At 42.5% G+C, this 22,170-nt stretch overlaps 1 protein-coding gene across 5 annotated transcripts in view; it reads right to left on the bottom strand.

Annotated features, from left to right (window-relative positions):
- The window catches only part of SH3KBP1 (SH3 domain containing kinase binding protein 1), a 320,771-nt gene that overhangs the window by 132,822 nt on the left and 165,779 nt on the right, over positions 1 to 22,170 (bottom strand). For 4 of the 5 annotated variants that reach the window (XM_037046253.1, XM_037046250.1, XM_037046252.1 and 1 more), the window contains 2 exons: positions 16,540 to 16,669; positions 2,762 to 2,967 (listed from right to left, as the gene is read on the bottom strand). In XM_037046253.1, coding sequence (XP_036902148.1) covers positions 2,762 to 2,967; positions 16,540 to 16,669 — 336 coding nt within the window. Of the gene's footprint in view, positions 1 to 2,761; positions 2,968 to 6,492; positions 6,568 to 15,917; positions 15,978 to 16,539; positions 16,670 to 22,170 lie in introns of all 5 variants that reach the window. The other variant, XM_037046255.1, reaches the window with a different exon arrangement.

Below are 22,170 nucleotides of genomic sequence, written 5' to 3'. Positions count from 1 at the left end.
AATGCTACAAAACAGTGCAGTGCAAGAAAGGAGGATGGGCTAAGGGGACAGGTTTCAGAATGAATGGGCCAGGCAGGCCTTGTTGAAAAGGTGAGGTCTGAGCTAAGCCTCCTGTGAAGAGAGGCAGGACACTGGGTGAGCAGGTGGAAGCCAAGTGTCCAGGAAGACAGTCTGTGGCAAAGGTCCCCAAGTGGGAGAATCTATGGTATGTCTGAAGAGGAGCAAGGGGACTGGGATAAACCAAGTGAGAAGAAGGGCAGCAAAGGAGGAAGTGTGAGTGGTCACGAGGGTCAGGTCACCTCAGTTCCTGAGCCCTGTGGGGGACTTTCACTGTGGTTCTCTGGGGAGCGTTTGCAGGGGCGAGCAGAGGAGTGGCATGGTCCTAGCTTCACGGTTGAGAATAGACTATAGGGGGCAGGGAAGGAACAACAGGCCCTACTACAAGGCACTATAGTGATGGCAAGAGGTGGCAGTGGAGGTGAAAAGCCATGGTGAATGCTAGGCTTACTTAGGAGGCAGAGCTGATGGGATTTGCTGATGGATGGGCAATGGGATGTGAGAAAAAGACAGGAGTGAGTAGCCATCCAGGGCTTTTCTTCTGAGCAAGGGGACAGGAAATGGCCCTGTGTTTAACTGAGATGGGGAAGACTGTGGGCAGAATAGTTGGAGGGGAATTATGACAAGGTCAGGTTTGGACAAGATGATAAGAATTTACAATCTTCAGGTGGAGGCGTTCAGGTCGGCAGTTGGGCTCTGGGGTTCAGAGGAAAAGAGCGCTGATGTACAAACGTGGGAGTCTCACGTTTGATGCTGATATTGCTGTTCCTAATAACCCTAATTTATTATTAGTGGCTAAAACAAATATAAGTAGCAATAATAAAAGTCAAACACACAATGTCTCACACAGAGAAGAAGAAGACCAAGAATCAAAAAAAATAAACAGAAGGGATTAACTGTGCTGCGTCAATGGTCAGGGTCATTTCAACTACTAGAATCAAATGAAGAAAAACTGCGTACGTCGTTCCTCCCAAGATGGGGCCTTGCTCTTCTGTAAATATTTACAGGAAACTGAAAGTGACCATGTGGAACAGAAATGAGCTCACGAGCTAGATGCTATGAACTACGCCATTTTCAGATCTGGAGAAACATCCTATATTGATCACTCAAAGAAACAATACTGGCTCAGAGCAGCTTCAACAAAAGAAGAGAGTCTTTACTGTCTAAACATGTGCCCTTTCCACCTTCTTCACAGGGTTTTACATGAATATCTACTAATGTATTCAGTGTCCAAAAGTTTCTTTTTCACATTCTGTTTCTAATGCCTGATCCCAGGAGGTAGAGGGAAGGGAGGTGGATGGAAGTTCTACAGCTGCGGAAAATGATGCAACTTTAAAAAATTCATCTCGTTGAAAAATCAAAAACACTTCACAGCTACCAATAAACCTGCATTAGAGATCTTGCCAGTGCCTTATTCCCCGAAGCCTGCTGGCACAAGCGACAAAGCAAAAATTTCAGCACTAAATCAAATTAACAAATGTTCCTTAAGCACAGCACAAGTGTAGTTTGTTACAATCTGGAAAATTCCACGGTATTTATCAAATCCTAAGCAAAGCTATGATGCTTAGAAGTGTACCACAGTAGACGTCATTAACAGCCACAAGTGCGATGGCTCTGGGTGTGTTGCTGTGGCAACCGCGTACTCAGCAGCAACACGCTGTCTGCTTCTTGCCAACCCAGAACCAGAGGCAGAAGAAAAAAGTGAGCTTCCTGATGGTTAACGACCCAGGGAGTCACAGCGAGGCCACTGCCATCACTCACACACGAGGGAGACTTCTTTTTGGCAGTCTGAAATCATTCCCACCTAACTCCTAGGGAAAAAATGCACACCGCCTTTCCTCTAGTGCAGAAGCAGGCAACACCCCCAAGCACAAAGCATGAGAGAAGTATACAAGGACAGTAGAGAGATGAGGGGCAAGGAGGTTGCCTGAAAAGTATCAAGGTCATCTGTTTAGTTGCATCCAGGCACGAGGGGCTTTTCTCGGAAGAAAAGGGAGAAGTGCCGGTCCATCTGAAAAGTCAAACTGGGAAACATTCCAGAGTGAGGACATCAGTATGAAAAGCAGGAGCCAGTGGAGTTAAGTCCATCAGAGAAAGAGAAGCACCATATGAATTCACTTATATGTGGAATCTAATGAACAAAATAAATGAACAAACAAAACAGAAACAGACTCACAGTCACAGAGAACAGACTGGGCTGCCAGAAGGGGACAGGCATCAGGGCACTGGGTGAAAAAAGTGAAGGGACTGAGAAGTACAGATCGGTAGTTACAGAATAGTCACAGGGATGTAAAGTACAGCACAGAAAACAGTTAATATTGTAATAATATTGTAACAACTATGTACGGTACCGGATGAGTACTGAAATATCAGGGGGACCACTCTGTAAAGTATACAATTGTCTAACCATTATGCGGTGCATCTGAAACCAATACAAAATTATATCGAATGCAAACTGTAATTGAAAAGTAAAATCTGAATTTGAAAAAAGAAAGAAAAGCAGCAGCAAATGAGCTTGGGCCTCTGGAGGAAAGCTGTTCGCACACAGGGGGACTACGTGTAAAGGGGAGCGGGCCAACAGCTAGCACGTGAGAACCCCGAAAACCCAAAGGAGGAGCAGGGAGTCTGAGACACCAAGTCCCATACAATGTACTCCTGGACACTCCGCATTATGTTGCAATGAAAAAGAAACTGTTGCACATACCTTTTCCATGGGCAGAAAGTCATTTTCTACCTCAGTCGACCTTGGTCTTAGTTTTATTGCCTTGTCTTTGAAAATATCTCCAAAGCCCACTCCCTTAACTTTCTTCGGCTGGATTGCTGCAGTTGCAACTGTCCCATTGGCGCCTTCGGATTTGGTACTGCTTGAGTCACCCCCATCACTCTCAGAGCCTGTGGTTTCCCTCAAACCTGTGAAGAGGGGGGATGGGAGAGAAATAGCTCAAAAATCAGTCATAGCCATGAAGCGCCTCACAGCCAGCCAGGAACCACCTCTAAAAGTGTTACTGGGCGTAGGATAACTTGCACTGGGGTTTTTCATTTAAGTGTGTCATGTTGTGTTTGGGTATCTTTGTGTTTTGTTTGCTCTCTTTCCCCTCGCCCTTTAATTTTATGAAGTGACTCGATGCTACAGAAAATCTAACTTCAAAGCAGATCTCTTTGTAAATGTGACATTTTACCTGTCCTCAGCCGGAGTCTGGTTCTTATCCAAATCTGTTTTGCCACCGTCTGTGCAATAACAATACCCTCCTCACCCCTCTGTGCAGTCAGTACCACATACTGTACCCCCAATCTCTGTGACTCATGTCAATTAGCAATTAGCAATGGAAGTAACATTTCCTAAAGGGAAACTGTGAGGCTAAAAGCCATTTAAACAAATTAGCAATTTAAAAAACCACACAAAACCATGACTGCCAAAGAATTAAATCTCTTTGGATGGCTTCACAAGGAATAAATACACGCAGACATGTTTCTCTAGGAAAGCATTAAACCAGACTTGACATTGAGACTGGCAAGATGATTGTACTGCTAAAGAGGGAAGGAAGCTGCCCTACCAAAGGCCAGAATCCCCCCAAGCTCTTCTTCCCTCCTTTAACGCCATCCTTACTCCAGCGGAACTTGTCTCCAAAGAACACTGGGGATATTACAGCCTTCCTCTGACTTGTGGCATGTGTTGGAAGTCACAAAATAGTAATTATCAGCAAGACAACATGGACATTTACCTCCCCAGATTCTTTCTACCCCAAGCTCTGCCCACAATCAGGTTCCTGAAAGGAAAAGCCTATTTGTTTCTAGTTAATTTCTAGGTGTATGTTCTTTCTTTGATGGTTAGTACATCAGTGATGCTATCAAATGGCAGGATTCAACAGATATTTTATGGAATACTAAACTCAGCCACTAAACTTGTCTGTAAAATGTTACAGAGGAGTAGGGCAACTTCTGAACATTTACTGTGTTTCTCCTGATGACAACCACACCCTTGGGGGTGAAAGCACACCATCAAATTTTGTTCTCCATTAGCCAATCATGTGCTATCTGCCTATAGGTAAGGTGGCCTTCTAGTGTGTAAGAATGAAACACCATGTAATTCCTCACAGAAAATGTCATAAAATGTTCAAGTCATACAAATAAAGAAGCCTCAGTGCAGGAAGAAACTATTAAATAAAAACAGACAATATATAGAAAGGCCATTATAAGCTGCTAACAAGTTTCAAAATCAAATCCTTAAAACAATGGCTAGGCTTATTGTTGCCACCATTTTCAATAAACTGGTATTCATAAGCCAAAAAGGAGAAGAGAAGAGGAATATCCCTGGTGTACATTTTAATTAACTAAAGAACAGCATTCGTGAAGAACAGAGGGCAGAACAACGAGGCACAGCCCACAACAAGGGGTCGGCTGCAATTTACAGGGCTGGGTTTGAGCGTGCAAACATGGACAAACCCCCTGGATTAGCTATTCATTTATTCATTTGTTCATTGTTTTTAGAGCTATCCCTGCTGGAGATATAATTTTTGAGTCCAAATATTATGTCATTTCCCCTGTAACATGTTCTCATTCTGCTGTATGGATTCTTCCTTTGTGATAAATGGCTTATATATTCTTTTCTGGCTTGGAAAGAACCATTTGAGGGTAGAATGAACAAATGTTAGTGAAATGAAGCCATCAGCACCCCACTCCCGATCACCACCACCACCACCAGAAGGCAGCTGGGCAAATGGATTAGGGCAAGGCTGGTTTAGTTCTCAAAAAGAAAAATGTGAAGGTTCTTCTATCATTTCTCATTAGCTAGAACTATAATATTTTCAACCATGGCGATCCCAATTTCACCGGGCTTCTGATTTCAGGGATATGCTGCCTTCCGGGCTCATCTTAGCAACTTTTTATTAACCAGTGTGAGAAATAATCTTTACATGACACAGGGAGAGCTGCACAGTCACTCAACCACACAAGCATGAACTAGGAAGGAGACACACGGCAGATTTTTCTTCCGGAAATTCTGGCAGCCTCCTTCTATCAATTTTGACTATGTAAATTAAATATCTGGGTTGATGAAATAACTCAAAATCTACTTCCTTCCCTTTGGAGGGAAAGAAATGTAACTTTTCATTTTAATGTCTGTTTGGTACAGCATCTTTTAGCTATTGGTGCTCATCACAGACACTATGCCATAAAACGTCCCTGGGTCATACTCAGAACAGTAAGTGACACTCTCAGGCAGTACAGCCCAAAATGTTGTCTGCATATCGGCGCCAGTTTGTAAAAGGCTTGTCACTGTTACACAGTGAGCTAAATGCGGAAAGTGTGTGTGTTTGGAAATACTTATAGCAGTGTGCACTGGTCTGACTTCGGGATGTGGCCAGTGGGACTCATCTAGGCGAACAGGGCATAGATCCATCTCGGCCTACCAAATGCCTCTGGCGAAGTCCAGGTGGAACACTGCACGCATAGTGAAGTAATGCACAACAGAACCATGTATCTGTGTGCCTGGCAACAGAAGTAAAAATACACTTCTCCACAGACGGTGTGAGAAGCACAGTTGTGGTGTTCACATCTGAACCCTCTCTTTCATCACTTCTGTAGACGTGTGCATGTATGCATACGTGTGGGTGCTCACTAGGGTGGGTGTTTCTCCTTCAAGGTGAAAGAGAGCAATGCCTCCTCAAATTTGCTTTGGCCAGACGTGTAACTGTCCGCTTTTGTGTCATTTTCCTTAATATTCCAGCACTGCTCAATTCAGACCCATGGGCTATATTAGTTTGTTTTTAATTCACATGTACAGAGCGCTTACTCCGTGGCAGGAACTGTGCTAACAGCCTCACAGGACTCATTTGTTAATCACATTCATCTCCTTCCTCTCCACTTTTGGCAGCTTTGTTTCACAACACAAAAGGCTACGCACTGGTTGAGCCAAAAGAAGTCTGCCGTGTGGTGATTGGCTGAATGAGCAAAGCAAAACACCATTTCTGGCATGGACTTAGATGTCAAATTTTTATCTCTTGGAACCACACAATGAAGAAATGGTTTATTAGCTTCCAATGACCCACTCAGAAAAAGCAATAACCGTAAGAGGTAGACGTGTCCATGAGAAGCCATCTCACACCACCCCCGAGGCCCAGAGCTACCACCACAAATACATATGCCATGACAAATGCTACCAATCCCCTCTCTGCACCCATGGTTCATGCACGCACAACACACAGGAGAGAGGCACAAAGCAAACAAGAAAGCGCCAAGGGAAGTGGTGGGAAAGCTGTTGTTGCACGCACCAAGGAAACAGCACTTATCTTAGGCAAATAAGTCCATGTCCTTGGACCAGAAATTCACAGACACTTGGCGGAAGCATGAGCAGCTTGGGAAAGTGCAGCTGCATCAAAAAACACAAGTACCCAGATCTTATCTTTACAATTGCCTCTTGCTGTTAAGGTCACTCACTGTAATAGCGTCTGTGGCCCTCCGTCTTTCCCGGTGCAGCTCGGTAGAGAATTGTCCCTTCAAAGGTAGTCTTTCCTGACAGTGAATGAGAGAAGAGAAGGGGAGAGAAAAAAAGAGATGGGGAGGGAAGGGGGAGCAAATGATGGCAAAAGAAGGAAGAGGAAGAATCTTTAACTGAACTTGCCTTCAATGAATCACTGCAAGAGGTTCATCCGCAAAATTAATTAGAGACCATTAGGCAGAATTTCAGACTGTCACAGAATGAGCCCAAAGTTCCCATGCAGCCCCGATGCACAGTCATGAATACCCAGAAAGTGGGACTTGCATCTGTACATGCCTGGCATGTACATTATGCTCAATTTAAACCTGGAAGCCATTTCAACATTTCAACGTTATAATTCAAGAACAGGAAAACCTCAATTAACCAGAAGGAATCCAATTAACTCAATTATACAGCACCATCTTCTCTTTAAAGAATATGACCCAAATACAATGCAGATTCAGATGCACCGTATTTTATCTTCTGCCCCACGACTGCAAGATTCTAAACAAGGCATAGGATTCTCTTTGGAAGATACTTATCATCCTCAGTACCTCTAAGCAAGAAAATGTACTAATATAGAACGGGAGGGGTGCCATCAGTGAGGTTAGAAACCAATAGTGGCAACCACAGCCATATAAGGGGTTTTCTGCTTAGCACCGAGGACATCAGAAAACCTTTACATGTTGAATCATCTTAATTGAGGTTTTCCCATATCAGTCATGAAGCTATATTCAGGAATGAGGACATAGGACTCACCCAGTGTCATATTATCTCTTTTTTGTTGTTACAAATAGTGGTTATCAGTAGCATAAGACTGGACACAAAGCTAAAACTCAGATCTCTGTGGAAGCAGGAGTAAGTACATAGAATACACACGCACGGCCCGACTCTGAGTGTATACAAACACATGCACACACACACATACTGGTGTTCATATGCCCCACAGACAATACCATCAGCAGGTAACTCAATTTGCTAAAGGCAAACTCAATTAATAAACATATTACTCTAAATTACCCAAGACATAAGTTCTATTATGGCTTGTAAGCTAATTATCAAACTGAAAGCCGGTCATACAGTTTCACAGTAAATCTGAGGAATAAAAAGGCAGGCTACATTTACAGAGAGGCACAGAGTAAAACTGAGACGGGAAAGAGCAACTTGTCTCCCATCTTAGAAACACTCATTAGGAAAATGGGAACTCCCCGATAAGAAGCTCGCTGTCAGCTTCTGAGCCACGTCATCCCTAACACAGGAAGGGATCGTGTAAGGTCAGGCCAATAACTTAAGTGGAATCATGTATTTCTAATTTCCAGGTCCTGCAGGCATGGCGGTACAACCCTGTTTTGAAATCTGCCCTTTTTGATAGATGGGTTCCTTCCAATGAAGGCAAAAACTTAGAAATTCAAATCACTGGCTACTTAAGAATAATCCAAAGAAACAATAAAGTGTTTCAAATGTTCTTGGTAGACTCGTAGCTCTTGAGAACTTCGGTGACAAAAGCAGAGCAAGTAACAGAGACTAGTTTTTATTTGGGCAAATTTTTATTCCACTTAGCTTCAGTTATTAAGGCAACATTACTCCTAAGGACTACAGATATATTATGAGCTAGGTCCTCCCAAACTGAACAGTAACAGACCTTCCAGTATGAGGAAAATTAAGTGTAAGAAAAAGAAATCAGTATTTCAATAAAGTTATTCCAAGTACAGCAGAGTCCCCCTCTGTTTTTCCCCAGGACTAAGTCTGAGAATCACTGAGGTAGATGACGCGCCTGATGTCCCTGAACAGCCAAGCGTTTCTACAAAGTCCCCTGTGCACTGGCGGTAAGGCCACCAGAGATGGAGCCTGGGCTAGAGGTGGGTGAGGACATACACATTTGATCTAAAGAGCAAAAGACCAAGAGCAACCAGCAAGTTCATGGATGTGAGTGCTGTTTAGTTTAGTGGGAGCAACACTCTCCGGCCACTATTAAATCTTAGCACATGCAGACAGCAAACACTGTAAAAGAAAACAATTTTAAAATGTCCACACAAAATCTTATACTTACTCTAGCTCCTAATTTTGCCTAAAACTCTTTTTTTAAAGCAACTTACTAAATGCTCTTCATTGCTAATAGGACATCACACACAAAACATACATCTAATATTAAAAAGAAAAGAAAGTCTAAGTGAGGGCACAGAGTGGGGGAGGTCAGCCCAGCTCTGCTTTACACAGGCAAGGAGCACTGAGCAACCCGGTGCTTACAGCTGATGAAATACAGGATTTGTATATTATGGGAGTGCTTTGTCCTAAGCTCTAAAAGGCCATCTCCATCTCTGTCTTAGCTTCACAAGTCACTAAAGTATCAAAGCCTGAAATTCAAAACTAAGAAATTAAGGAAAATAAGAAAGTCAATTCAAATGGAAATCTCATGGTTATTAATGATTACAGAAAGAAAATACAAATGTTTTCCCACTGAAAATTATGGGAGATCACTGAAAATATTTAGTGTAGGTAAAAGGCAGTTTTTGTAAAAGAAACAAATACTTTTCAGTTTTACAACAATTATTTTAGAATCTAAGAAATTAAATAATATAAAAACATGTTAGAAAAGACACATTTATATCTTGAATGTGAAACAAAGTATGAAATTGAAACTACACAATAGTCATATCTGGATTTCTTTGTCTCTAAGTTTAAACAAGTCTTACACATTCAAGATATTCTCTGATTATAATTTGATGTAGTAATTCAATATCAATATAATTTATAATTAGTTCTATTTCACACTATTTAGTCAATACTAGCACATGCAAAATTGTAATTGAAAAGCTAATTAATTAATCATGATCTGTGACAAGGAGAAGAAATTAGCTAAACTATACTCACACTTGAAATTTGTCACGTGCTCTGTGAGAGGGTGAACTACAGGCCATAAAAGAGGCAAAACCAATGTGTGTGGAAGGCCTGTATATAATGGTGGCCTCATCCCTCAGAAGCCAGGCCATGCCCAGGACTTAATGTCATTGGGCTTTAGTGTTCATATCTGACACCAGGCTAAATGATCTCTAAATTATTTTCCATTCCTAATATAAGATTCTGTGTGTCCTATTACTGCAACCATCTGGATTTTTTTTTTAAAAAAAAAAACCTCATTTACTCAAGTGTTTTTGCTATTGATCTCTTACATGGGAGCCCATTTCGTTCTTTCAAAAAATTCCTTGTTGGCACCATTTCGCAAGCCCTAATGAGTAAGTAGATCCGGGTGCTAATCATCAGTGGCTGCTGATATTTTTAAAATAAGACAGCCAGACATTATGAGCTGCTAGATAGACTGTATATCACCACCTATGATGCAGTTTTGAACTATATGTGTGTGTGTGTGAATTTCATCAAGCCCCTAGATCTAAGTATCAATTTATAGGAATATAGAGTAAACGACATATCAGAGATGAAATCAGCAAAGGCAGACAGTGGGACTCTAATAGACAACAGATTGCACTTTGTTAAGGAAATAAGGGAGACATAGAGGAGGAAACTAGATTCAAAGAGACTTGAGACACATCAACAAATGACAAGGTATGTACGTTCTTTAGATGCAGATTCAAACTAACAAACTGTATTAAAAATAGAAAACTAGTAGGGGAAAGTGAACACTGATTGTATATTTAATGACAGCAAAAAAAATTGTCATTATTTTTGGTGTCATAATGATATTTTAAGGCATGCTTTTATGGATACAAATTGAAATACAGCCATGTGTCACTTAACGACAGGGATACATTTTGGAAAATGCATCATTAGGCTATTTTGTCACTGAGGGAACATCAGAGAGTGCACTTACACAAACCGAGATGGTATGCAGCCTACTGCACATCTAGAGTGCACAGTGTAGCTATTGCTCCCAGGCTACAAGCCTGTACAGCGTGTTACTGTACTACACACTGTAGGCAACTGTAACACGAGGGTCAGTTATTGTGTATCTAAACACAACTAAATCTAGAAAAGATACAATAGAAATATGGTATAAAATATTTTTTTATTTTTATTTATCTTTAGAGGGGAAGGGAAGGAGAGATGGAGAGAAATATCAATGTATGGTTGCCTCTTGTGGGTCCCCTACTGGAACCTGGCCTGCAACCCAGGCCTGTGCCCTGACTGGGAATTGAACCGCGATCCTCTGGTTCGCAGGCCTGCACTCAATCCACTGAGCTACATCAGCCAGGGCAAAAGATTTTTTTAAATGGTACACCTCTACAGAGTACTTACCATGAATAGAGCCTGCCAGACTAGAAATTGCTCTGGGTGAGGCAGTCAGTGAGGAACGAGTGAATGTTAAAGCCTAGGATATTACCGAACACTACAGAAGAGTTTATAAACACTATTCCACAAACCCTACCCCTGCTTCCTTGGTTAAAGGGTCAGAGATAAAACATCGAAGCTTTTGATGCAATTCCATGAACAGGGATGTGGGCTGGACTGACCGGAAATACAGAGGAGAAAGTGGCTACAGCGTAGATCACCCTAACAGTGACTGCTGGGGGGCAGTGAAAGGTGGCCTGAGGATCAGCAGGAATAAGAAATGAAGATGAAGACATACAGAAACACAGAGATCGCTGTGGCGATGCAATTCTGGCTATTGCACCTCGGAGCAGTGGTCAGATGAAGGAACTTGTGGTATTCATAAAAAAGGAGGGTGTTTACCATGAACAGGGTGTAGAATTGAGAACTCAATATTTAGAGCTTGGAAATCTGTCTTTGGTTCCACTGACCCTATCTGCCACAAAGGATGCTCTCTGCATTGAATTAAAGGAAGAAATAAAATATCTATAGTTTGCATCATTACAACCTGGAAATATTTTCAAAACAGACAGGGACAGGTGGCTCCATATCACCACAAGAAGCTTTTATTAAAGTGACAGTGGCCTGGCTGGTGTAGCTCAGTGGATTGAGCACAGGCCTGCGAACCAGAGGATCGCAGTTCGATTCCCAGTCAGGGCACATGCCTGTGTTGCAGGCCAGTTCCCAGCAGGGGACGCACAAAAGGCAACCATACATTGATATTTCACTCCCTCTCTCCTTCCCTTCCCCTCTAAAGATAAATAAATAAAAATTTAAAAATAAATGAATAAATAAAGTGACAGTGGCATTTAATACTTGCTATGATAGCTTCCTGTGGACCTGTGTCCTTGTACAGGATCTTAGGTCCCTGACAAAGGATGTATAACAATGTACTCTGAACACCATGAAGCTGGATCTGGGAGTGCTGTAGCACTCTCTGAATATAGACCTGGGGAGACAGGCTCCGCAGTGCTGAAACAGGTCAACAGCTGACCAATTGGGATGTAATCTGTGCACTCAGAATTGAGGCGCTCTGAGTGAGAGATAATCTATTGCTAAGCCCCACAGATAATGCTCGTGTCAAAAAAAAAAATCAGCCCTGGCTGGTGTAGCTCAGTGGATTGAGCACGGGCCTGCGAACCAGAGGATCGCAGTTCGATTCCCAGTCAGGGCACATGCCTGGGTTGCAGGCCAGTTCCCAGCAGGAGACACACCAGAGGCAACCACACACTGATATTTCTCTCCCTCTCTCCTTCCCTTCCCCTCTAAAGATAAATAAATAAAATCTTTAAAAATTTTTTTTAAAAAATCATCCCGATTCCACATATCCTTCCATTTCCCACTGGAAATTCAGCTCCATGATAACCTTATGGGAACACCGAGGTATATGCCATCCCTCTTTGACCAAAGTGTCATTATGTAGCACATGACTGTATTTATGGGTAAAATTATATAGTATCTGAATTTGCTTCAAAACAGTATGTAGTGGTGTAAATACAACCAGCTGGCCATATTGATAATTGCTGAAGCTGGGTAAAGGGCACACAGGGATTCATTATACAATTCTCTAGATTTGTGTACATGTTAGAGATTTTCTGTAATAAAAAGCTTATGGGGGAGTTAGAAGAGAGTATGGGGGGGGGAATAAATGGTGATATAAGGAGACTTAAAACAAACAAAAAAGTATCTAAAAACCTTTTTGAAAAGTACCACTAAGGTTTTAAAAGTTCTATGAAAGGTAAAAACTTTTTCATATTTAATTATGTAGCAAAAAGTTCTTGCTACTAATCACAGTGAATTTTCTCATCCAAGATAAAATGTTTAAAATAACATATCAACCAATACAACTGCTGTAATGCTTTCCTTGATAGATTAGATCACCCTGAACAAAGATTTAAAGTTGAGATTTTTCATAACCACCATTACATAAAAATATATCAGGGTAAAAGAAAAGCAAGCTTAACCAATTTGCACCTGTCATTCAAAGACAAAAATGCCTCTCCTCAGAGTAAGAAAGGAAGCAGCAAGCATCTAGGGAACACCTACTGTGTGTCAAGCTGTCTTGGCACACTTCCTTATAAATCTAATGCAATACTTATTCTATTGCATTTACCCACTGGTTGACAAAATTCAACTGAATAACTACCCTCCAATACTTTCTGGAAGTACAAAAATGAAATGAGTATGTACACATACAGGAGTGTGAGTGCGCGTGTGTGTGTGTGTGTGTATGTAGCAAAGAGATACACAAGCATATACTGTACACGTTGTTTTCATATGTATTAAGATATTTTTTTAATTTTCCAAATCAGGAACTATTTATTAAAGCTGGTGGCAGGCTTTCCAATGCTCCAGACTGCCCAGAAATCTGGATTCTTTTTTCTTGCTGGTTCTCTTTATTTTGAGGTTTCTTTTTTCCCCCTCACATCTGTCTCTAAAACCTCACCCTAATGCCTGCTAGCATGTAAATTGAGAGGATTTTTATATGTCACCAGGGTCTGTAGAAATTACCAAAATGGCACTAACATAAGGAATTTCACTTACTCCCAGAGCTGTGTATTAATTAAGCAATCTTGGTGAAAAGTAAGTGTAATTTATGAACAGTATTCAGTGGGATGTTCTAACAAAGACCTTGATTAAGTACAGGTTAGCATACACCACAGTAAAAAGCCAGATGCCTTTTGGGTACTAACTGCATTTGTCTTTCTTAGATCTATAATAAAAGTAAATGTGTATTTTAGAGTTAGGATATTATCCCTGGGGAAACTGGGTGAGGGGTGCACAGGACCTCCCTGAATAGCATTTTTGTAACTTCCTATGAATCTATGAATATTTCAAAAGTTGGGTTTTTGTTTAACTAAACCACATCAAAACCACTAACACCATTCTCTGGGGGTAGGAGATAAGAAGATTCATTCTAAAATCAGGGGTTCCGCTTAGACAAATTCTACCATTATATGTAATTTCTGTGTGTGACTTGTGATTACATAAATGTTCCCATCAGAAAGTAAAGGGCTACCAAAAACCCTGTCAGAACACTGAGAGATGCTATTTCCCTCTCTTTCAGATTATTTCAATTTGGTAAGACTTAGGGACATTATCACCACATCTACTTTTCTATGAAGTCTTTTGGGATTATCATCGTCGTCCCCACAGCCCCATGGGACCAGCCTCTCAGCCTTTGTACCCTGCTGTTCTTCAGATACCTGGCTAGCCAAGCACCTGGGGAATTTTCTTGAATGCCTGTTGATGTGTGCACCCCTTTCCTGCAATGTGAGCTGGCTGAAGGCTGGGATCCTGCCTGGTTTGTCTCTATATACAATCTTCAGTGCCTCCTGCAGTGTCTTGGTAACAATGGGCTCAAAAAAAAAAGTTGAATGAGTAGAAGAAAAGGAAGAAAGAAGGGAAGACAGAAGGAAGGATGGATAAATGGATATGGGCAGGCAGATAGAGAAATGGATAGACAGGCCCTCTTCTCCTTAGCTGTATATATGGAAGATTGTACAAGCCATGTAGTTCTTACCAGAAGCATCCACCTTTCTTAGAAGACCATGCCTCTTTAGGACCTCAAAATCCCCTCAACAAGATACAGATTCCAGGGTAACTCAATGTGGCTGCTGAAACCACTGGGCTCTCTGGTCGTGAAGTAGAAGGCTTTTAACTGAGTGACTGTCAGGGAGGGCAGTTTCTACAAGAGAAGCAGCCCCTTGTGAGCCTGTGAAGGAGGGTTGCGTGAACGGGGAGACCACTCCCGTTTAGCCTCCGAACCGCCTACCTGTCCCAGGAATTCCAGCCCTGAGTGCTTTGAGCTGAGCAACATCAAACACCCCTATTATTGACCTGGAGCAAGAGGAGAGTTCATTTCAATAGTTCCAAAAACATAGACATTACTTCTGTGACCCTCTAGCTCTGAGAGCATAGCTATCATGGCAGGATACTGAGAGGTCAGGGGTTCTCCCCAAATGGTTGCCCAACATCGCCCCACACCTCCTTTTCTGCCTCAGTGGAGGAATCCCAAAGTAATTTTCAAATGCAGGCACCATTTCAGTGAACATGGTACCAATCGGTGTGCAGGCAGTCTCAAAATACACACTGGGGTTATGTTCTGAGAGCTTAACATGATTAACAACAATAAGAGTGACCATTTGTGGAGGGCCTTCTATGAGTGAGGTGGTTTATATGCATCATTGCTATTGGAACTCATAACGTACTTTCCCACAGAAATAGTGGTATAATGACCCAATTTGGTCTTCCCTGCAAAAAAAGCACATTTAATCGACAACATCCCTGAGGCATAGTATTGCTATTACAGGGTCCAACTACTCCAGTGTAAAAAAGGCTGGCACCAGGCAGTTAGAATTGTAATGTGCAATTTGCAAGCTACACCAACCCCTACTATCTTGGGACCAAGGACACACTCTGATCTCCTGGCCATACTCATCAGTTGACTCATATTAGCAGAGAAATCCCTCTCCCCGAGCCAGAGAAGGCAGCGGGAGTTCCAAGATGCCTCACTTGCTCCACAATCACCTCCCATCCTTCCTACCATAGATCCCAGGACAGAATGGGGTTCAGGGGTGGGGGTTCCAGTCTTTGCAAGTATAAGGAAAAGGTGTAGCTGAAGCCTCTGAGCCAACCAGCCAGCACTGCTGCTTCTATGGGTGATGAGCTGCATGAGTCAGAGTTGCTGAGACCCCAAGTGAAGGAGGTCGCCTGAACATTCCTCTGGAAATGGCTTTACCTACGAATTGGGAACCTGCTCAAACATGCTTGGTGATTAAGTGAAAAAAACGCAACCAACTTGAGAACATTACTCAAGCCGGATTTTTCCAAATGGAGAACAAAGCTGATTAAAAATTATTTCTTGACAGGATGGAGTTGTCCCCCTCTTGTGAGGAAGGGAAGTCTGCAACACCAGGCAGTGCCTCACCACTATGACACAGTCAAGCCTCTTATGACATTCATGCCCACGACCTTGGCTCAAGACAGCACAAGAGATACACAGATGCTCACACAGGAAGCTGGGTTAGCGACTGGGAGAACAAAGCTTCCCGGTCCTGACCTTTTGCTCCGTGAGCTGGAAAGGGCAGCGGAGAAGCTGGAGGGAGGAGAGCTTCAGGTCCTGGAGAAAGAAAGACCTGGAGGTCGTTCTCGCCATCACAGACAGACATGCTTGCTCACCCACCATGGGGCTAGGCTCTCACTGTCTTGTCATACTTCTAAGGGGCTTGGCATGCACTCATCCCGAACACAGCACTTCTCCCCACCAACAACATGTGTTATGTTTGTGCCATTCTTCTCCAAGTTCTTCGAGGGATGCTGAGAAATACAGCACTTCCATTTGCTTCATTCAAAAATAATTATAAACTTGTAGTGAGCAACACTTTGGGAATATATGAAGGCACAGCAACATGGGCCACCCATGAGGCAGTTATTACCACAACATGAAGGTTGGCAGTCACCTATACAGAGATGTATAGAGCACGCCTCTGCACACACATAAAGGTGGGCAGGTTACACCTGTACAATGATAAACCTACTAAACTGTGTGGGTTAAAGCAGCAAAACCCAACTACACTTGTCAAAGCTGCTTGTCACAGGCTACAGAGCAGAGGGGATGCAGGAGCAGCGCCCACTGGTGCCCCCACCCCTTCCCCTGGCTGGTTGAGCGGGGACATCCTTACTTGACTTGGAGAGCTGCTCATCCTGGGAAATGCTGAGATCGTCTGACTCCCCCGACAGCTCCTTGATGAAGTTGGAGGGAAACATTCCAGTCTTTCCATTCAGAACACCTTCCCACCATCCTTCTTCCACCTGCACAGATACAAACAGAGGAACAGAAAGGCAGGGATCAGGTTAGATGCAACGCTTCCCAGTTTCCTCTCCCAACCGTGTGGTGCAAAGTACACAGCCCCCACCGGCAGAGCCAAAGGACCTATAGAGCCTTGAGATTCCACTGTAATGGGGAACCAGAAAGCAGACCTCATAGAGACTTGAGATTCAGACTCAGGAAGGAGGCCATAAGAATTATTATTTTCAGTAACTTCAAACTGACATTTGGCATCACCTTTGATTACAAAGGTAGGTGACACACCACAGTGACAGCAGAAGGACTTGGTGACTTGGTGAATCATCAAGAAACAAATCACAGATGTTCTCATGTCATATCATAGATGCTATGAGTATCTCAAGATATCATTTGTACACACTGCTACTTGGAAGTGATGGCCATTATCATACATACTGAGAGATCTTGTTATTCAATGTATTAATGAGGAATTATATTACATATAATAAGGAATTACACCGAGATTATGATATCAAAATTTGCTTTTAAAACAGTATGATAGATACTTCAATATAAATTGTTCTCTTTATAATCTTCTGTTTTATGAATTTAAAACCACTATTTAAAAACTGAGAATGGCTTCCCAGACTGCCTAAACTAGATAGTGTGACAAAAAACAGTTAAGAATCCCCAAGCTAAGGTGGGAAGACACCCCGCAGGCTTCAGAAGGGCTCTCAATCACCCTGAGATGAACTGAAATGCGTGAAGGGAGGTAGTAGGCAGGGCAGCCAGACTGGAGTCATCTGGGCGGGAGAGGGAAGGCTGGACCAGTGAGGATGGAGAAGTCAGGTGCAGATTTGAAGGCCCTTTGAGGTGTGAGCTGGTCTTTAGCGACCAATTCATTAGACAAGCAAGAGGAGGGTAAAAAATAAAAAAGTCATGCCAAGATTTTGTGACGGAGCCACTAACAGAACACCCAAAGCAGGAACAGCAGCAAGCTGGCTGCTTGCAGGAAACTAACAAGGCGTTTTGAGAACAAGCAAGTGTTAAGTTACCAGTGGTGTGGTAGAACAGAAAGAAACCTACAACCTGCAGAATTTTGTTTTGTTAGGCAAACATTAGGTATACATTACCTACTCAAATCAATAAATATAAGGTAAAAGCTAAAATAATTTCAAAAGAAAAGGAATACTGAGTGGAAATTCCAGTTCACAGCCTATCCTGAAACTTAGCAGGTGTATGACGTTACTCAAATTGCCCACCAAACTGAACCCTGGCTTCCTATCTGTATAGTGAGGACAATTAATTTGCTTGATCAGTGTTAGAGATGGATGTAGTATGATTCTACACTAGGGGCTAGGGACACAGAACCATATGGGACATGTCCCTTTTCTTCCCTCAAGAAGTTGATATTCTACCAAGGTAGAAAGGGCACATGGTTTAAAGAGGGGATGGGGGTGTGTGACTAAACACTAGCAATGCAAGGGAAATAGATGAGAAAATGTAATGACTAGGCACAAATCAAACTTGTTGCCCAAAGTCAAGCCCACTGAGATCTGTGGTGCTGAAGGAAGGCTTTGAGAAAAAAGAAATAAAAATTAAATTTGGCCTCTTAAAGTAAGATTGAGGGTGGGAGGTGGGGGTCAGCAGGACGGCAGTGGGAGGAAAATGGAGACAGCTGTACTTGAACAACAGTAAAAAATTTGAATTAAAAAATAAAGTTAACTACCGTGTTAAAAAAAGATACAAGTAGAGGATGGGGTGTGAGACTTTCAGGAAACGGGGAGACTGACAGAGCCTGTGGAATGCAGACAATCGGAATCGTGTTCAGAGTGTTTGTTAGGGAGCTCGTGGAACACAGACTTGCAGAGAGGCAGAGAGGTGACAATATCTACATGGTCACGGACTCTCCCGGAAAGAATCCAGACAACGGCATTCATGCACAATGGTCCCAATGACTAATCAATACTAAACTATGGCATTTAACTGCATTTTAGTTGAAATCAATCCATGTTTCTATGCCAACTCAACTGATATGCATTATTCTTTCAAGGAGCTTTCTATAGGATTAGGATGGTTAGGAAGATTCACCATGAGACTGAATATAAATAGTCACAGGATTTGTAGCATGGAGTCCTTTGTGCTTGTCCTGAATAAGGAACCATAAAATGACCCTCCTTCTCCTATAATAACAGGACAGAAGGGAAAAAACAAGGGCATGGACCACCCTGGAACCACCCCCAATGGCACAGGGCAGCTGGGCCAAGTCCATTTGATTTGGTTTGACAGTATCTAAAACGTTCCTGTTCCCAGTAATAAGCAGCTCCAGCCCGAAATCCCTGAAGGAAGTGCTCCTGATACGCAGGATCTGTGGACTGTCCGCTGGGAAAACAGGAGTATCTTCACCTCACCATACCACTAGATGCCTGTATCACTGTCACAGTGAAGTCTGAGAGCAGTGGCCAGCAGGGAACCAGCAGAGATCTATCATTAGATAGATCTAATGGAGGGGCAGATAATAAAACCACCCCCTCAGGGGGGACACTTCCCATTGTAGGCGCCATTGGTACGGGGGTCTGGCCCCCGTACCAATGAGAGCTGTTCAGTACTATTTCTTCCTGTAGCCTGCTGCTTTGGCTGTGAGATTCAGGCTGGAGATATGAGAAAAATGATCCTCACTCTCACACTATCCCTCTCTAGTGATATTCTAAAGTGACTTAGGGATATTCCTATGTAAAGATGAGGACACTGAAGCCCAGAATGATTAGATTCATTTATTCACTCATTCTTTCAAAGAGTAAAGCACAGTACCTTGCACACTGAATAAATGAATGAATAGCAGAAAACCATTGGGGAAAATCCTCTATGGGGGCCTACAAAACCCTGATTCCTTCACAAAGGATGGCTCCTTCCTGTGAGGAGCAAAAGGGATCAAGAGATCCTGACTATAGGTACTGCCAAGCACCCAATATTTAATGAGCACCTATCCTGCACTGTCCTAGGACCTCAAGACAGGTTGATTGAGAGGCCTCTGTGAGAAAGAACAGAACATACAGAGCCTGTACACCCCCTGCTTAGAAAGAAACTCTGCTTATGTTTATATTCCTATATTTAAAAGAGAGAGAAATATGCCCCTTTAAAATACAATGGAAATAATGGATGTTACCAAGGGCTTACAATTTCTGCCCCAAAGAAAGTGATAAAAGGGGGCAGATACCCACATTTTCCTCCTCCAAGACACACTCCTCAAAAGTCTTCTACAGGCCTTGGCTCTAGGCTGAGAATAAGCCCTGCCCCCACAATGTCCCTCAGTGACCAACCCAGCCAGATCTAGAGCCCATCGCCATGTCCCAAGAGAGAACCCCTCCTTTGGCCCAGACGTAGGAACAGGGTGGCTTACACATGGTAGTGTTTGAGAAAGACACCATAAAATCATTTAGTTTGTGTCTGAGTGCCCTGCAATTCCGTCTTCACAATCACCAGCATCTAAGTGGGTTCAGGGCCCAAGGAGGTAGTTTGTAGCTCTTAGCCCTGTTGGCAGTTGGGGAAGTACCTGAACGAATTTCAAAACCTCTGCCTCCACCCAATCTTACAAACATTATCACATTAGTAAGGCATCAAAGAGGACTTGTGAATGCAAAGATGAGTGTGCTGCCTGGGGAACCTAGGTACTCAGAACAGTTCCATCTTCAACTTACCATTGTTGCAGTTTCCCCTGTCCTTGTACTGAGAAGGGGAACATTTCCCAAGTTTAAAGTCTACCTGAGGTAGACTTAGACAGAAAAATAACAAGACATAAAAACCCAATTAAGGGCTGTTATACTATAGCTTTTTACATCCAATTAGCCCTTGAATGCCCAAACTTAGTCAGAAGCACACTGGAGGGGCGCAGGTGAGGGAAGCATGGGGGAGAAAGAGGCACACAGGTGAATGAAGTCAGCTTCATTATTCCAAGAGCCGTTTTAGCATTCTTTCCAGAAAGGAAGGGACAGGTCAAGCTTTAAGGAAAGAACCGTACTTTATCATTACTAAAATTTTCCTCAAAATATATTCAGACTTGGTAGGTGGGATGTTTCTAGGAATTTATCCATTTTTCCCAGGTTGTCTGATTTGTTGATGTATAATTATTCATAGCAGTGTCCTAAGATCCTTTACATTTCTGTGGTATTGGTTTTAACCTCTCCTCTTTTGTTTCTGACTTGGAGTCCTCTCTCCTCTTCCTCTTGGTGAGTCTAGCTGAAGATGTGTCAATTTTATTTATTTTTTCAAAAAATCCGGCTGTTGGTTTCGTTGATCTCTGCTGTTGACTAGTCTGTTTCATTTATTTCTGCTCTGATCTTTATTTTCTTCCTTCCACTACCTTTAGACTATGTTTGTTCTCCTTTTCTAGTTTCTTCAGGGCATTGTGCTAAGTGAAATAAGTCAGAAGAAGATGAATACTGTCTGTTCTGACATATGTGGAATTAAAAAAAAAAACTAAACTCATTGAGTGAATAGATTCGTGGTTGCCAGAGGTGGGGCAAAATGGATGAAGATGACCAAAAGGTATAAACTTCCAGTTATAAGACAAATAAATCCTGGGGATTTTAATGGGCACCATGGTGACAACCGTTAACAATACTGTACTGTACAGTTGAAAGCTGCTAAGAGAGTAGATATTGAATTTTGAAGGATTTCAACAGCCTATTTAGCTCTAGATAAGAGACCCAAATCTCCTGCTATGGGCACAAGGAAGATGCATAAGTTTCTTGGAAGTGCAAGTTATTTCTTTGCAAACTACAAGGCCAAGTTAGGCTTTAAGTCTGAAACTGAAGCCACTGGTCTCCAGCCAGCCTGACTAGGGACCAATAAGAATTATCTCAAAAATGAACCACATACACACACACACACAAAAATAAATAAATAAATAAATAAAAGGGAGAAACTCTGAACATCCCTTGGGTCATGACTAAGACAAGCTGGTTGAGACCAAGTCCATCCAACACAAAAGGAGAAGTGGCTCATTTCCCAGGCTGTAGATGACACAGATGGGAAAACAAAGGGCCCTCGATGACTTTTCCAAAAACAATAGTCCAACAAGCCAGTTTTGAAACTCCAGAGGCCCTCAAATGTTATTTCTCCTGGTAATATTGTCCATATGCTGTATCTGTTCTTATAACCAGAACTTCACCTGCATTTATCAGGCTGCTCCACTATGGACAAAATGATACAAGTATGTATTTACAAACAATCTCTTTAAAATACCAGGAATTCAGCCTGCTATTTTTCCTTTTGAACTGGCAGTCCAGTTCTTTTAGGTTCACATTGATGAATTTAATGACGAGATCAGAATCATTCACAGCTCTCCAGCCAGGAGGCAGAAGCATGGTGAGGGCTTTCTTGAGTGACTTCACCTTGCCAACTTCACTATCCCTGGATGGTCATGTGCTCTCCATTCCTCCTCTAAGCTGTGCTGCAGGGGCCCATCCAGGCTGAGCTTTCAAGGCCGGTAGTCAATTCCTGCCCAGTGAGGGTCAGGGCTGTGTCT

This window comes from Sturnira hondurensis, unplaced genomic scaffold, assembly GCF_014824575.4.
Source record: "Sturnira hondurensis isolate 20B ecotype Veracruz unplaced genomic scaffold, ASM1482457v3 Scaffold0005220, whole genome shotgun sequence".
Lineage (NCBI taxonomy): Eukaryota > Metazoa > Chordata > Mammalia > Chiroptera > Phyllostomidae > Sturnira > Sturnira hondurensis.
This window is presented reverse-complemented; position numbering and strand designations above follow the sequence as displayed.